The 14,309-nt window shown below is 38.9% G+C and overlaps 1 protein-coding gene across 3 annotated transcripts; it reads left to right on the top strand.

Annotated features, from left to right (window-relative positions):
• The first annotated feature begins 8,789 nt into the window (after positions 1 to 8,789).
• Positions 8,790 to 14,039, top strand: osr2 (odd-skipped related transciption factor 2). 3 transcript variants are annotated; one of them, XM_056762785.1, is made up of 4 exons: positions 8,790 to 8,947; positions 12,490 to 13,107; positions 13,240 to 13,339; positions 13,636 to 14,039. In XM_056762785.1, exons 2-4 carry the CDS (start codon positions 12,515 to 12,517, stop codon positions 13,708 to 13,710), a joined length of 768 nt encoding a protein of 255 aa, XP_056618763.1. In that variant the 5' UTR covers positions 8,790 to 8,947; positions 12,490 to 12,514; the 3' UTR covers positions 13,711 to 14,039. The 3 variants fall into 3 exon arrangements, with proteins under 3 accessions (XP_056618763.1, XP_056618761.1, XP_056618762.1); XM_056762783.1 differs by having other exon boundaries at positions 13,554 to 14,039; XM_056762784.1 differs by lacking the exon at positions 8,790 to 8,947 and adding an exon at positions 11,637 to 11,765 and having other exon boundaries at positions 13,554 to 14,039.
• Positions 14,040 to 14,309: the final 270 nt, after the last annotated feature.

The following is a 14,309-nucleotide window of genomic DNA, read 5'->3' as shown; positions in this document are numbered from 1 at the left end:
TGCAGCGTGACGCAACACAACAAACCATTAAGAAAAAGCTGTTGTCGTATCGCGTCCGGTTAAATTACACTAGTTTGAGAACTTAATGGTCTTTTGTAAGAAATATCTCCAGACCCTTTTGTTTATTTCTATGTCTGCGTCTGAAAATATATTTCACTGGCCTACAGGCTAGAATGTGACGATAATAGTATGTGTGTGTGTGTTTGTGTGTGTGTCTTGTGTCCTTGGTTAGCCATTGTGACGCCAGTGGTGTTGTGTGATCTCATGTTCAGCACTGATAGAGTGTGTGATATGTGATGTGTTGTTATCTTATCTGTGTGATCAGCTCAGCAGGACAGTGATAAGACATGTTTTAATGTGTCTGTAAATGTGTGTGTGTCTTCTGCTCTCCAGGTGTGTAATGATGCAGAAATCATTCTATATCAAATGGGTTGGGTTGTTTGGAGCGCTTCGCCAACAGAGGGCACCAAACTGCTTGTGTTTCGTACAAAAGAGAAAAATAACAAATGACATCTGATGATTATTTTTGTTTTTCCTAGTAGACAGAGAGTTTTAGAAGAGATTTTCTGATGCCTTTCTGCTCTGTTTGTCAAGATTCCAAAGTGTGCAAACACAAAGCATGATAAACCATATAGAGTTTGTTCATGTTGACGTGTTGAGTTGGTAATGTCATGTTAGGATGATGTGGGCATATTCGCAGAAGTACTGTATGTACAGTAGCCACAGCACTGCTTTATTTGAAGGCATGAAACAGCAGCGTGTGGCCTCAGTCTCAGGATCAGCTTTAAATAAAACAACTTCACTGGCTGAGAAACTTTATCGTGAGCAAAGGTCTGCAGCTGCTGGCACAGGGAGGTCCGGCCTTCACTATCTTATCTCCCATCGCTCATAAATATTTGACAGAGAGTCAGTGAAGGAAACATCTTGGGTTCTGATGTTCACACATTCAATTCTGCTCACAGCGTTTGTGACGGTCTGATATCATTTTAACAATCTGCTTACATTCATGTAAGCCATATGTGACCTGAGCTGTAAACATAAAACTACTCCAACCTGACAAAAACAAAACACTGATGTGTTCTTCACTGCATCTTCATGTGCAGAATGATGGCACGAGTCATTGTGTTGAAAACAGAGAGGCGATAGAAGTGCAGAAGTACATGTTTTGTTGATGTCAGTGCAGCTACTAGGTTTAGGGTTATTTCTATATAGATTCCCATGAAGTAAAATGTCAAACTCATCAACACTGTACAATCGGTTTAATTTCATGTTTTGAGTTTTTCATTGACTGTAAAAATTTAAACTTATTTAAATAAAAACAATGTTACCCACCACTAGACCAAATGTAAAATAGTGAAAAAGATTTCTAAGGCCAATTTGGTTGTACTTGAATTTTATTTCAGTTTTCACAATGTGAGCAGAATTTCATGTGTCTGAAGTGTATATTTTTAATAATGCTTTGAGGCTTCAACATGATGGTAGCAAGATTTTATAGGGGTATCTTGTCATTTAATCACCAATTAACTACTGTAACCTGTTATCTTTTGGGAAAGACACACCTTTGAACACTATCACGGGTCAGCGGTCAGTGACAGAGGACATGAAAGCTTACAGAAATTCTACAGACGGTGGAGATGAACCCGAACGGTAATTACATGATGGTAGAAAGGCACAAAATTCAAATGGTGTGATTTTTTGTGTTGATTTATATATTTATTCTGTTGTTTTGTGCATTTGATGCCAGAATAAGTGATTTCTGTCAGAATGAACTTCAAACTGTATCAGACTTGACAAATGATGACCCTTACAAAACTAACGTGTGTGTGTGTGTGTGTATGTGTTTGTGTGCGTGTTTGTGTGTGTTGCTCTCTGATGTTGTGTATTGGGGTAACGGTGTGTGCTGTTACACGCTGAAGCTGTTACACAAGCAATGTGTCATAAACTACAGTTTTATTGTCATAAAGTGAGGAGTGTTTATGGCTGTGTATATCTGTGACTGTTCTCAAACTCTTTTATATGCAGCCTGTTAAAAATCGAATGCAAATGTTATTGAATTAAAGAGCAAACAGATGCCACTGGTCTTTATAGACACCAGACATGAGTGTGTCTCTATGTGAGATGACAGACTGTCTGTTGTTCTGCAGGTTTATCTTTTAGCAGGTTGGGTTGTTATGAGAGGAGGCAGAACTCATCTGATGCTGTGTTGTGTGTTTGTGTGTGTGTTTTTCTCATTTTCTCAAAAGTAATCCGACATTAGATTGTGTTTCTTTCAGGTTTTGTAAATGTATTGCAAACCAAAAAAGAGTGTGTGTGTGTGTGTGCTGGTTAGGAACACACAGTGTTCAAACATCACGTCTTCTATCTTTCTATATGAAGTCATGAGAGTACTTCAGATTATCAGCATGATCAGTAAGAATACTGCAGAGTTTGACCTCATATTTAGACTATTTGATTTACAGTGAGTACTATCAACATACTTCACCAAACAGATGACACGCAGACCTAACTATTATTAGGAATAAGCATGTCCGAGTACAAGTGTAATGCACAACATATTAAGAAATTTGCAATAATATTTTATTCCATGTAATCTGTGCATTCTTTCGTTTTCATATTTATTCATCTCTTCTAAAGTAAATTTACACTAATGCCTGCAAAGCTACAAAGTACAAGTAAACAGTTTGCAGTTGTATGTGTGATTTAAATTCAGAAATGTTTTGTTCCACAGAATTGGAGAGGATCTGAGAAATGCAAATTAATGTGATGTTTCGTCTTGGTTTAATTTCTTTACATTTATGCATTTGGCAGACGCTTTTATCCAAAGTGACTTACATTGCTTTAACCTATAAATTTTATATAGGTATTTGCAATCCCTGGGATCGAACCCACAACCTTGTGTTGTCAACGCAATGCTCTTACCACTGAGCTATAGGAAATGCATTTCTTTAAAGAAATGCATATTAATAAAGCAACAAGAAATGAATGATTAAAGTGATGAGCGGGGAAAATGTGACTGTTTCGATATTCTAGAGATAATTTTAATTTTCTACCATTCAAGATGCCAGTGATTAGTTGAAGATTTTTTTTATTGTCCTATTTGAGATGTTTGTCAGTTTCATGCTGTCCGTAATTGGTTTGTTAGTTTTGCTTGTGTGTTTGTGTGGTGTGATTGTGTGAAGTTAGCATGTGTGTTGTTGTGTTCTTTGTGAGTCAGTTTTTTGAGTGTGGAAAAACATCCGTACAGGGCTGACATATGAATCCTTACGGTATGTGAAGGGTGTTTCGGTGACTAATTCTGCAGTTTTTAATCAAACCGACCATCAACTGCTGCATGTTTTGCATTTCCTGCGCTGCTGGATTGACCGTTATTAGCAGTTAATTGAAACCTTGTTTTGGAAGTTTGGTATTCCTAACCCTGTTATTCCAGTCAGATCCCGTCTGAAGGGAAACGCTCAAACTGCTACCATAGTTCCAGTGAGAGACGACAGAGATTTATTCTGAAATCACACCAGGTCAAGAGCCAAAGAAAAAAACATCTTTACATTCATTCATGCATACATTTATTGACAGACAACCTCACGTAAATAGACACCTATAGATCAAAAGGGCGGTTCTGAAGTGCAAACTGATCATGTGAATGTAACGTTTCATTGATGGTCACTCAGTATATCAGACGAGAGTACAGTAGATTCATGACAGATCTTCAGTCATACAGAGATGAGACATCATCAGCCAGAAGAGCTCACTGCCATCAGAACTCACTCCTGCGTTTATTACAGCGCAAATTTATCAGCCCAGCGTGTGTCTGTGTGTGTGTGTGTGTCTGATAAGTAATCTCAGAGAGGAAATAGTAGTAAGAGGTAAGAACACAGCGGAAAGGCTCGTGGGTTTTTTTATGGAAACATCAAGCTTGCGATGACCACATGAAAGCCTTCTGACCGCTGGCGTGTGCTGCTTCTGCCAAAACACTGCTTTTCATTACAACTCCTGATATTTTCTGTTGATTTGACGAATTAACTTATAAACCATTCAGACTGAACAGAGCAAAGCAGCAAATTGCCTTGATGGAAACCACACACAACACGAGAAGCGTTTATGTGATCTGATGGACACTTAATCTGCACTTAAAACCCTCCAGGACTGATAGAACTTTGTCATCATTTATCTGTTCTATGTACAAGTGGGTTTCCATCCACACAAAAACACACAGATTGTGTACGGCTAGACAGGGACTTGATCTATGAACTACAGAAATTTACATCACTCGCTCAATATTATTATAACTGTACTGCCTTTCTTATATTTCTTAAACTCAAATGCAAAGTTACGGGCTCCAAACTCAACTTTTAGCTTCTCTGTATTGATTTAAAGTTATTTGTTTGATCATTTATTATGCAATAAAATTTCTGTATTGCTGAAGAAGTTTTTTCATCAGAAAGTGAACAGATTTTTACTGTGACTGCTTTATTAATATTATTTATTTGAGTTACATCATCATTGTACTCTGTAGAGTTTATACTGAGAGCTTTTGTGTGGTTTGATTTCTTTGGGAACCGTCTGCATGCGCTCATCTCTTGCACGTTCGTGTTTATTTATGTCACAATTTTTTTGGTGTTTGTGTGTGTTTTCTCTAACCTAACCCTTCAAGAAACAAGTGAAAAGACACCTGTTTATATACAGTGCATATATTAATGTATCTTCATCTTTGATGTTATTGACGTGTAAGCATGGCTATGTAGACATCTATGTAGGGCATGTAGACCTCATGTGTGGGTAGCTCATAACAATTCAGTTCAGCTGCCATAAACACACATAACACACACCTGAAATGTTATTGATCCCTGTACGTGCACACACACACACACACACACACACACACACGCGCAAACACATTACATGATACACACACACACACATTACATGATACGCACACATTACATGATACACACACTCTCTGCTGAGGCCTGTTTATTCTCTCACACTTACACTACACTTTTACATTTACACTCACTCATACACTAAAATTGTGATTTTGCCAACCCAGTCTCAAGGCAATTCATGGCATAGCCACAAAAAAAAAACAGGATTCGTGGTCATGGACACAGATATCCCATTCTTTTCGTGTCACTCGTTTGTATGTACATGTACAGTTTATATTTATAACTTGATATCAAATCACATCACTTTTATTAACCCAAACAGTTGGCAAAAAACTTGTGTGCAGTTTCAACCAATATAGCAGCTGTAACAGTAACAGGACAATTCATACAATAAATCTTTCTGTATACACAATGACGACAAGATCGTCTGGGAAATATATTGGTATAAATGCCCATGAGACTGTATATATATATAGTTACATGTGAGAGATACTGCGTATTAAAATAAGTTTGATTGAAAGTCGTGTGGGGTGACATGAATAAAGGAGGACAGTTGTGTCCATGAACACGAATGAATAGATAACAGTCAGGGTCAATATCACAAATTCCCATGAGACTGTGTTGGATTTTATACAGGTATTTTTCACATTAAAGGTGTGATGAACTGTTGTTTAATACTCTTGTATGAGGTCTACTTGTGACGTTTGAGAGATTTTTACATTCAAAAACATCAAAATCAATCAGAAATAGTCTATTTTCTACACATGCTTTGAGGCCAGCTCTGCAAATGCTCAGTTTTAATGGGTGTGGCGCCTTGAAGACTTTATAAGTAAACGCCCACTGCTTTGATTGGAAAACAGTTTGTGTAGTTGGAGCCTTCTGTGAATTTGGTTTGAGACGTAACGTTAGTTTACACATTAGCAACATTCACAGTTTTCACACGGCATCAGTATTATCTGGAGACCTCTTGTGTTTTATAAATACTTTACAGACTTATTTCTCGATGTGATGGCAAGACTTTGTGAATAGTTTGTATAGCCTATAGTTGTATTGTGTTTAATTATATATGACCGTACCTGTCAGCATTTGAGACCAGTGATCCCGAACCGGACAAAAGATCACCGCGTTCGCAGGTTTCAAATTTTACGAGAGTTTCCATGATAAATAAATGAACGGGAGACTCCCGGTAACTTATCACCCAGCACCTCAAATAATACAAAAACACTTCAGAACAGCCTCCATTATTCACAAACGGTGGATAAAACCTTGAAAAATGATTTGTGTGCCCACCAAATCACAGAGATGGCAATTCACACGAGCTTAAGATCAAAGACAACTTCTGCAATTAAATGACTAGAAGTCCCCATGTAATACTGATCTCGTGTGAATAGTGCTCAGGGCACATCAAGAGATCTCTAACAAAGCAGTAGTGACACATAGTACAGATATGTTTTACTCACATAAGATTGCTGCACCATTCCTATCAGATCCAATATTGACGACACAGCACTGCTTTTTAATTTTAAACTCTCCACAAATTCAGTGTTGACCTGTGACGTGTTCATGAAGGAATCCTCAGAGAAATGAAATAAACGAACGCTCAATGTTTTTCCCACATGAGCTGGAACGTCTCTAAAAATAAACTTCAAAAACGCACTTTCTAATGTCTGAATCAGATGGAAGGTTATGCTGCAACTGTATTCTTCCACAAGCAGATGTGGCACAATATTTAGCTATCTTTAACAGCAGGTCTGTTTGTTGCTTGCTCGCTCTATCTGGTTCATCACCACTTGTTTTTCTTCAGTTCTGTCATGTGTGAATCAGTGGGCGGGGCTAGAGAAGTCGTGGTTGATATTTTTCTGTGGAGGTGTTTTCATTTCTATTGATGTTCGCGTGAATACCATTCCCTCTTATATAACAAAAGCTTGTCTTAAAATTGTGATTTGAATTCATGCCTCATTTAATAATCATGATGAAGTGAGTCATTTTGGCATTTTTTTTTTTAAATGCTCAGATTGAAAAGCACAGTAGAGTAAACATGATATTAAAATATATGATTAGGTATAATTCTTTATTTTGAATGGGTGTCTGTCTTTTCAGATGATGTGTCAATGGATCTGATCTGAGACCAGCTCTTCTTCATTTACCTCTCTAGCTTCATGTTCTATTGTGTGACTACCCCAAACTCGTCTATGTGTTTGATGACATTGTGATGATGGATTTTCTTTGGTCATATTTTGAACATGAATTTAAAGTTTCAAAAGAAAGGATTTATGAGGCACAAACCTGCCTAATTATAAAATCTTTAATTCAGTTAGTTTCTGTTTGTTTCCTTGAAATTAGTCCAGACATAATAAACTTCATGCATCTGGGATGTTTAGGTGAGACACGTTTTTCAGTTTCAGAAAGTCTTCTTGCTTTCCTCACTGACGTTGTTGCGATGTGTCGTCCAGTGATGGAGATAATGATGAGGTTTTAACACGGGTCTCTCTGAGCAGCAATCTGTTAAACGTTGACCCAGACGAGTCAGGCAGAACTACTGCGTCTACTGTGCCAAAATCTGTAAAAGTCCAGCGGCCTTATTTACGATTTCATTTATAATCATCAAGTGTCCCATTACAGAGAGGGCGAGCAATCAATTTTACCGTTTAGAGCTGTAACGCGTCCACGGCGACATTAAGAGGGATTTATAAATCTAGAAGTCAGAGTAATTGTGGATGTGGGGCTTTTACAGCCGGCTCTAACTGAGCAGAGCGCTGCGATCCGCACGGAAAAGCGCAGCACATCCCGTCCGAGCGAGGTCACTCTCTAAGAATCTCTCCCACTGTGCCGTTTCTCTCCCGCACATGTGAAATCAATCCCAGCAGCCTTTATAAGCTCGCGCCATATGATGGAGAACATATTGGCAGAAAATGTGAAGTTCTTTGAGAAGGAGAGTCGCAGCTCCACGTCTATATCACATTCCGCCTTTAGCCTTCATTTAATTGCTTGGCCGCATGTCAAAAGAAGTTCTGAATGACCTCCTGAAAAACTCTTAAAGAGGACGGATGGATCTGTAGGCTGTCAGACCTCTGGAAGGTGTTTAATAAAACCCTGCTACATCCTTAAGCCCCGTAAATCACCTTGTACTCTGTGTGTGTGTTGCGCTTGTGTGTTTGCACACGTGTGTGTATGTGTGCTTGTATGCTGAATCTCTTTGGTTCTGGTTCTGACTGTCTTATGGCTCTGCACCAGTGCTGGTGTGTATGTGAGTGTTTGTGTAGGTGTGCGTGTGTGTGTGTGTGTACGCACATGTGTGTGACAGCATTTCATGTGTCCTTATACATTCACAGACAGCAGCACAATGAAAGAACATTCCACTGGAGTGTGTGAGTGACATTCACTTAAACGATTGCATATTTAGTTTCTAGATGTGTTTTACTTTAGTAGTTTAACAAACTAATTTTCTATTTTTTTTGTATTCAAGTTCATTAAACAGAATTTTACATCATATGAAATGAATCCATCAGCTCTCCACAAACAGATCATATGTTAAAGATCATGTGCTGTTGAGAAATCCCTCTCATGTTCTTCTGCAGAAGTGAAGTGAGGGAACACGTAAGACTGCAGGATAACACGCAGATGACGTCACAATCCACAAACGTGTGAGATGAAGTACTTTCAGATGATTTCTAACGTGCAACATGAGATCTATTGCTTTAAATCTGAAAATAATCTCATGGATTGAAACATGTTTGTGATGTTGTGTCCAGCAGTGTAAGAGAACGTCGGCACGGTGTTTAAAGATGCTTGACGTCTGTTCTGTTCGTGAAAAGGCTTTAACTAGCGAGAGATTTGGCAAACGCTGTGGGATTTTTGGGTCGATGCTCAGTGTACCTCAGATGTCACATTTGGGGGTGTTTTTCAAGGCAGGGGCAGGATGAGAGCAGAAAGGGGGCTGTGTAACCACAGCAGATATACTGAACGCACAACCATCACGACTGACATCCTGTCTCACCGTATACAACTCCGTCTCATTCAACACTGAGGATAAAAACTCTTCTGCACCTCCACATTCTCCTCCGCAGGTAAATATCAGCTTCTTTCCAAAACTGCTGTTGTTTAATCTTCTTCACACATCGTTCAATGAAACGGATCAGAATGGTGTTTCGGGGCCTTTTGAACATGCTGTTTTTCTGGGAGCACATGAGAGTTCTTGATCACTTCCTTGTGCTTAAAGTCCCAAAACAGAGTTAGATATCAATAAAAGCCAAGAACACTCACCGGCAGGATCAGAAGTCCTGTGTGTGTGTGTGTGTGTGTGTGTGTGTGTGAACAGCTGCTGCTCGGGTGGATGTTGGGTCTGTTCACGGGCGGCGTGCTGAACTGTATTGTGTGATTGTTTTGGGCGGCCATTACACAGAGTGTGTGTGTGTGTTTTTTCTTGTACAGGTTTTTATATCGTCGGGGCTGATTTACCTATGATGTAAATTGATTATCAATCAAATTATGTATTTTTCAATCTATAAATGCAGAGGTTTGTTTGATGGTTTGGTTTAGAGAAAGGGTGAGGGTAAAAACAAACAATATATCATTTGTACAGTATAAAAATGATTATGACTTTAAAAAGACTAGAAACCTAATGTGTGTGTGTGTGTGGACTTGGTTTATATATGTTAGTGGGGACCTAAACCTGAATACACACCGACTCATGGGGACTCGTGTCACTGTGGGACCAAAATTGAGTTCCACACGGGCAATAAAGCTTATAAATTGTACGGAACAATATTTTTTGAAAATCTAAAAATGCAAAAAGTTGTCTAGGATCTTAAGGTTTAGGGCTCGGGGATGAAATATACAGTTTATACAGTATACAACTCATTACACCTATGGACTGTCCCTACAGAGATAATAAAACATACATGCGTGTGTGTGTGTGTGTGTGTGTGTGTGTGTGTCTGGTTTGTTGTTATATTCAGTGTCCAGACACACAGATATGTGTGCTCATGACAGACCAATTAGTTGGAATTAGTGATCACAGGACAGCTGATACAACTCAACATGAACTTTATTTCTAAAATTAAACCCCTCTATATGAACCAGCCACAATATTAAAACTTAAAGAAACAAGTATTTTTCAGCTAAGCTCTAGTGTCTTTACAGTTGTCGGATGAAGTTTGTAGAGTTTCTTTCTTTTAGAGTCATTAATTCTGCATTTAATTATTTCCATTTTAAAGAACACCAAAAGCATCTGATTTGTTTTGGAATTCTGTTTATTTTGTGTGGGATACATTTTGTGGCAATTTATTTCCATTTATTTATTTGTGAGATGACAACATACAGTCTAATAATGACTTAACCCTATCAGAAATAAAACTGCAAGTCTTAGTCGTTGTTTCAGATATAAAGCAATAATATATTAATATGAATAGTAATTTAGAGTGAGTGTCTGTGTGTGTGCGTGCGTGCGTGCGTGCGTGCGTGTGTGTGTGTGTGTGTTAAAGTTGATCTGATCGTGTTTATGTGTGAAGGTTTGTATTGAAGTTGATCTGATCGTGTGTGTGTGTGTGTGTGTGTGTGTGTGTGTGTGTGTGTTTGCGTGCGTGCGTGTGAGTGTATGTTTGCGTGCGTGCGTGCGTGCTCATTAAAAACTGTGAAAGTATGAATATTTTAAGTCATCACCCATCAGCCTTCATGTTCAGTGAGTGTTTTTTCACTGACTGATGCAGTACTGATAACTTACAGTGACTGATACACAACATATGAGTCATAATGAGTTGATAAAGACACTAACTCGTGTCGTGTCGCTGGTGTTGTTGTGCACTGTGACCGATAGACGGCGCACTTCACTTAAAATGCAGTAAAAACAAATGATTAAAAAAACACATTTCACAAGCAGTGAAACAGCCTTAACTGAGGACCGTCACAGCGATCCATAAAAAATCTACTTTATTGATATTTACATTACATTACATTACATTTTTTCTTAATTTAACTTAATTTATAAAAAAAATATAGCAACTTAAAATAGGCTACAATTCATATCGTAAGTGGTTATTCCGAAAGATAAACATTAATGTTAAATAAGGAAAATTGTTGATCAAAATTATATAGATCCATAGAAAGGTTTGCATACATTGTGTCCGTTAATATGTTCTCAATTCTTTTACATATAGGCCTACTATTTTAACTCGAAAAAAACATCAAATATTTAAGTCATTATTATATTATTAGTTAATAATTCAGCTTCATCTACAACATATAATTATTTATGCCGTTATTTGATAGTAGAAAATGTATATAATTGTTCTACGCAATTTTGCAATTATCTGAAATGTTTTGTGTTTTGAAGCAATCTTCACATGACAACAGCTTTATTTCAGAATAAAGAAAGTGTTTGTTTTCGGGTGGTTAAAGTGAGTTGTTAAATTGTTGTATTATCTTTATGACACACGTCAGTAGATTAATGTGAAACACACAGCACAAGAATTAAACTGCTCGTTTCAGTGATCTGCTTCCCAAAAACCAACTCGTCTGAAACATTCCAAACTTTGTGTTCGTGAATTGTCTGTGTTTCGGGACTAGAGCCGAGAGCAGTAATGTAAGTGTGTCATGAAACACAAATAAACACAGATTGAGTTAAGTGTGACTTTAGTGATGACGGTGAGAGAGAGAGAGAGAGAGATAGAGAGAGAGAGAGGGAGGGGCGGGTCGAGTCGTGAAGCTCCGCCGACCGAACAAGAACAAGAACTTGTCGATGTAAAGACCCAGAGCAGATCCGCGGACTCCACCTGACACACTTCATCATGTTTTAATTGTGACATTGTGTGAATTTCAGCTGAAGTTTGTTTGTCGTCGTTTGTGGATTTACGGTGAAACTGCGACCTTTGGCATCGTGTTTGTGGGGTGAGAGATTCACTTGATTTCATGTAATTAAACTCTTGCATGGATGATGTTACAGGTCGCAAACTAAAACTGTTTTATTATGGATACTAAATGACTATGTGAAACTCTTCATCTGATAAACGGTCATGGAAAAAAATCATCTGATCACATGTAATAATCTATTCTTGCGATTAAGTTATTTGGAGACTATATCTGGAACAAAGTGCAAGAAACAGAGACTCGTTTTCCTGCCATTAACAGATCTAAATAAAAGTGAATATTTTGTTTATATGAGTGAGTGACCTTTTGCTTCTGTAAAGTAAATCTTTCATAAACGGTAAATCTCAGTCACCCTCATCCGAGTGTCCTTCAAAAACTTCAGTTAAATTAAAACTTAAGTGTTCTGATCTCTCCACATTCATTCATCCAAACATTTACAGTGTTATTGTTAAATTGCATTTTTCTTCGAAATGTCAAAGTACCAACGAATTTTATTTTGCTTTTAATGCACAACGGTGACATTCTTTTCATGTCGGCCTAATAAAGTGGACAGGACGAAAACGGAATTAAAAAAAAAAATGTCTGTAAGTGTATGGAGATGTGCGCACGATGAAAGGAGTAAATTCATCTTTTTATTTGGAAAAGAAAGTGAATTAACAGTGAAAATGTGTTGTGTGTGGACGAACAGATTGTGTTTCGCTTCGGCTCACGAGTGATGTGATGTGTTTTTTTTCCACGCACGCAGGGCTGTGCTGGAGTTCGGTTCAGATATGGGCAGTAAAGCGCTACCGGCCCCGATCCCGCTTCACCCGTCCCTGCAGCTCAACTACTCGTTCCTGCAGGCCGTCAACACTTTCCCCGCGGCCGTGGATCATCTGCAGGGACTCTACGGGCTGGGTTCGATTCAAAGCATGCACATGAACCACTGGACTCTGGCTTATCCTCACGTACAAGGCCTAGTTGACCCTCGCTTTCCGTTTCACGCGGCTCTTCCTTTCGCAGCCCAGCTTTTTCACCCAAAACACGGTTCCGTGACGCGCCTCGTGCCCTCGGTTCACAAGGAAAGACCCAGATTTGACTTCGCCAACCTCGCGGTCGCGGCCACGCAGGAGGATCCGCCGAAGCCCGGCGAGCTCTCCAAACTGACCGCCGAGCTGAACAAACTCTCCCCGGACAGAAAGCCCACGCGCGGGAGACTTCCGTCCAAAACCAAAAAGGAATTTATTTGTAAGTTTTGCGGCAGACACTTCACCAAGTCCTACAACCTGCTGATCCACGAGCGCACGCACACGGACGAGCGGCCGTACACCTGCGACATCTGCCAGAAGGCCTTCAGGAGACAAGACCACCTGAGAGACCACAGGTGAGAGACTCCACTTGACCTCCGAAAGACGTTCACGCGGAAGAGAGAGGGTTCGATGAGACCCGGATCTTAATTTATTCATGATAATGAAACATATGAGGTCTAACATCATAACTGTGGCGTGTTTTCCAGATACATTCACTCCAAGGAGAAACCTTTCAAATGTCAAGAGTGCGGAAAAGGATTTTGTCAGTCGCGAACGTTGGCTGTTCATAAAACGCTGCACATGCAGGTTTGTAGCCTATACACACTATTCTTTTTTCAACAACACACGCAAACATTTCTGATCGTTCTCGCTGCATGTGATCTTCGTGTCGTTTCGGGCTGCGGGAGTTTAAATTCCAATCGCTTTCGATTGCGCCTCAAATGTTTACAATTAAAATCATATATTTGATGTAAAAATAAAGGTAGCCTAATAATCATTTGCTTGCTTCAAATCTAAACAGGAATCTCCTCACAAATGCCCCACATGTGGAAGAACCTTTAATCAAAGAAGTAACCTGAAAACTCACCTTCTCACCCATACAGACCTCAAGCCTTTCTCCTGCGGCCGCTGCGGCAAGGTGTTTCGGCGCAACTGTGACCTGCGACGCCACAGTTTGACACACACACCGCAACAGGACTTCTGATACACACACACACTCACACACACCGAACGCTCTTATTCATGAAGACGTGTTATGGACAAGAAATAAGGAGGACACAATTGCACCCAAACGGATTCTATGAACTCATGTAAATAAATAGTCTTGATTGTTTTTTTAATGTTTTATCTGAGCTGAATGTTGTTGCAAACATCTGTGTTTTGGAAATGAATTGTGTAAATAAAACAGACAGGGCTGTTCTCCTAACAGCCTCTAAATGAGAACTGGATGGATAAAATATGTTGCACCCGACGCCAATACAATGCGAGTACTCGGTCAACATCTGTAATAAAATTATTTCACTACATATTTTCCTTTGTTTCTTTTTTCTTTTTTATGTTTTCTTTTCTTTTAAATGAAATCGCATTATTCTGCTGCAAATGAGTCAGAATTCTACTTCCGCAATATGAGATGAGTATTTCGTTTCGTTGTTCTTATTATTAGCAGTAGTTTATTATGGTTAGGCTGTGTTGAGGCAAAACTTTAACTAATTGTTACTCTATAATTTAGACGAATTAATAGGCTACTGCGATTAGTATAGAAAAAATACACATCATT

This window comes from Triplophysa dalaica, chromosome 12 (assembly GCF_015846415.1).
Source record: "Triplophysa dalaica isolate WHDGS20190420 chromosome 12, ASM1584641v1, whole genome shotgun sequence".
Taxonomy (NCBI): Eukaryota; Metazoa; Chordata; class Actinopteri; order Cypriniformes; family Nemacheilidae; genus Triplophysa; species Triplophysa dalaica.
Note: the sequence above shows the minus strand (reverse complement) of the source record. Positions and strands in the feature narration are given on the sequence as shown.

Coding starts and splice junctions, on each gene's coding strand:
- osr2 (XM_056762783.1), top strand. CDS start 12,515: ATGGGCAGTAAAGCGCTACCGGCCCCGATCCCGCTTCACCCGTCCCTG. Junction 13,108..13,239: donor GACCACCTGAGAGACCACAG/GTGAGAGACTCC, acceptor CGTGTTTTCCAG/ATACATTCACTCCAAGGAGA. Junction 13,340..13,553: donor ATAAAACGCTGCACATGCAG/GTTTGTAGCCTA, acceptor AAATCTAAACAG/GAATCTCCTCACAAATGCCC.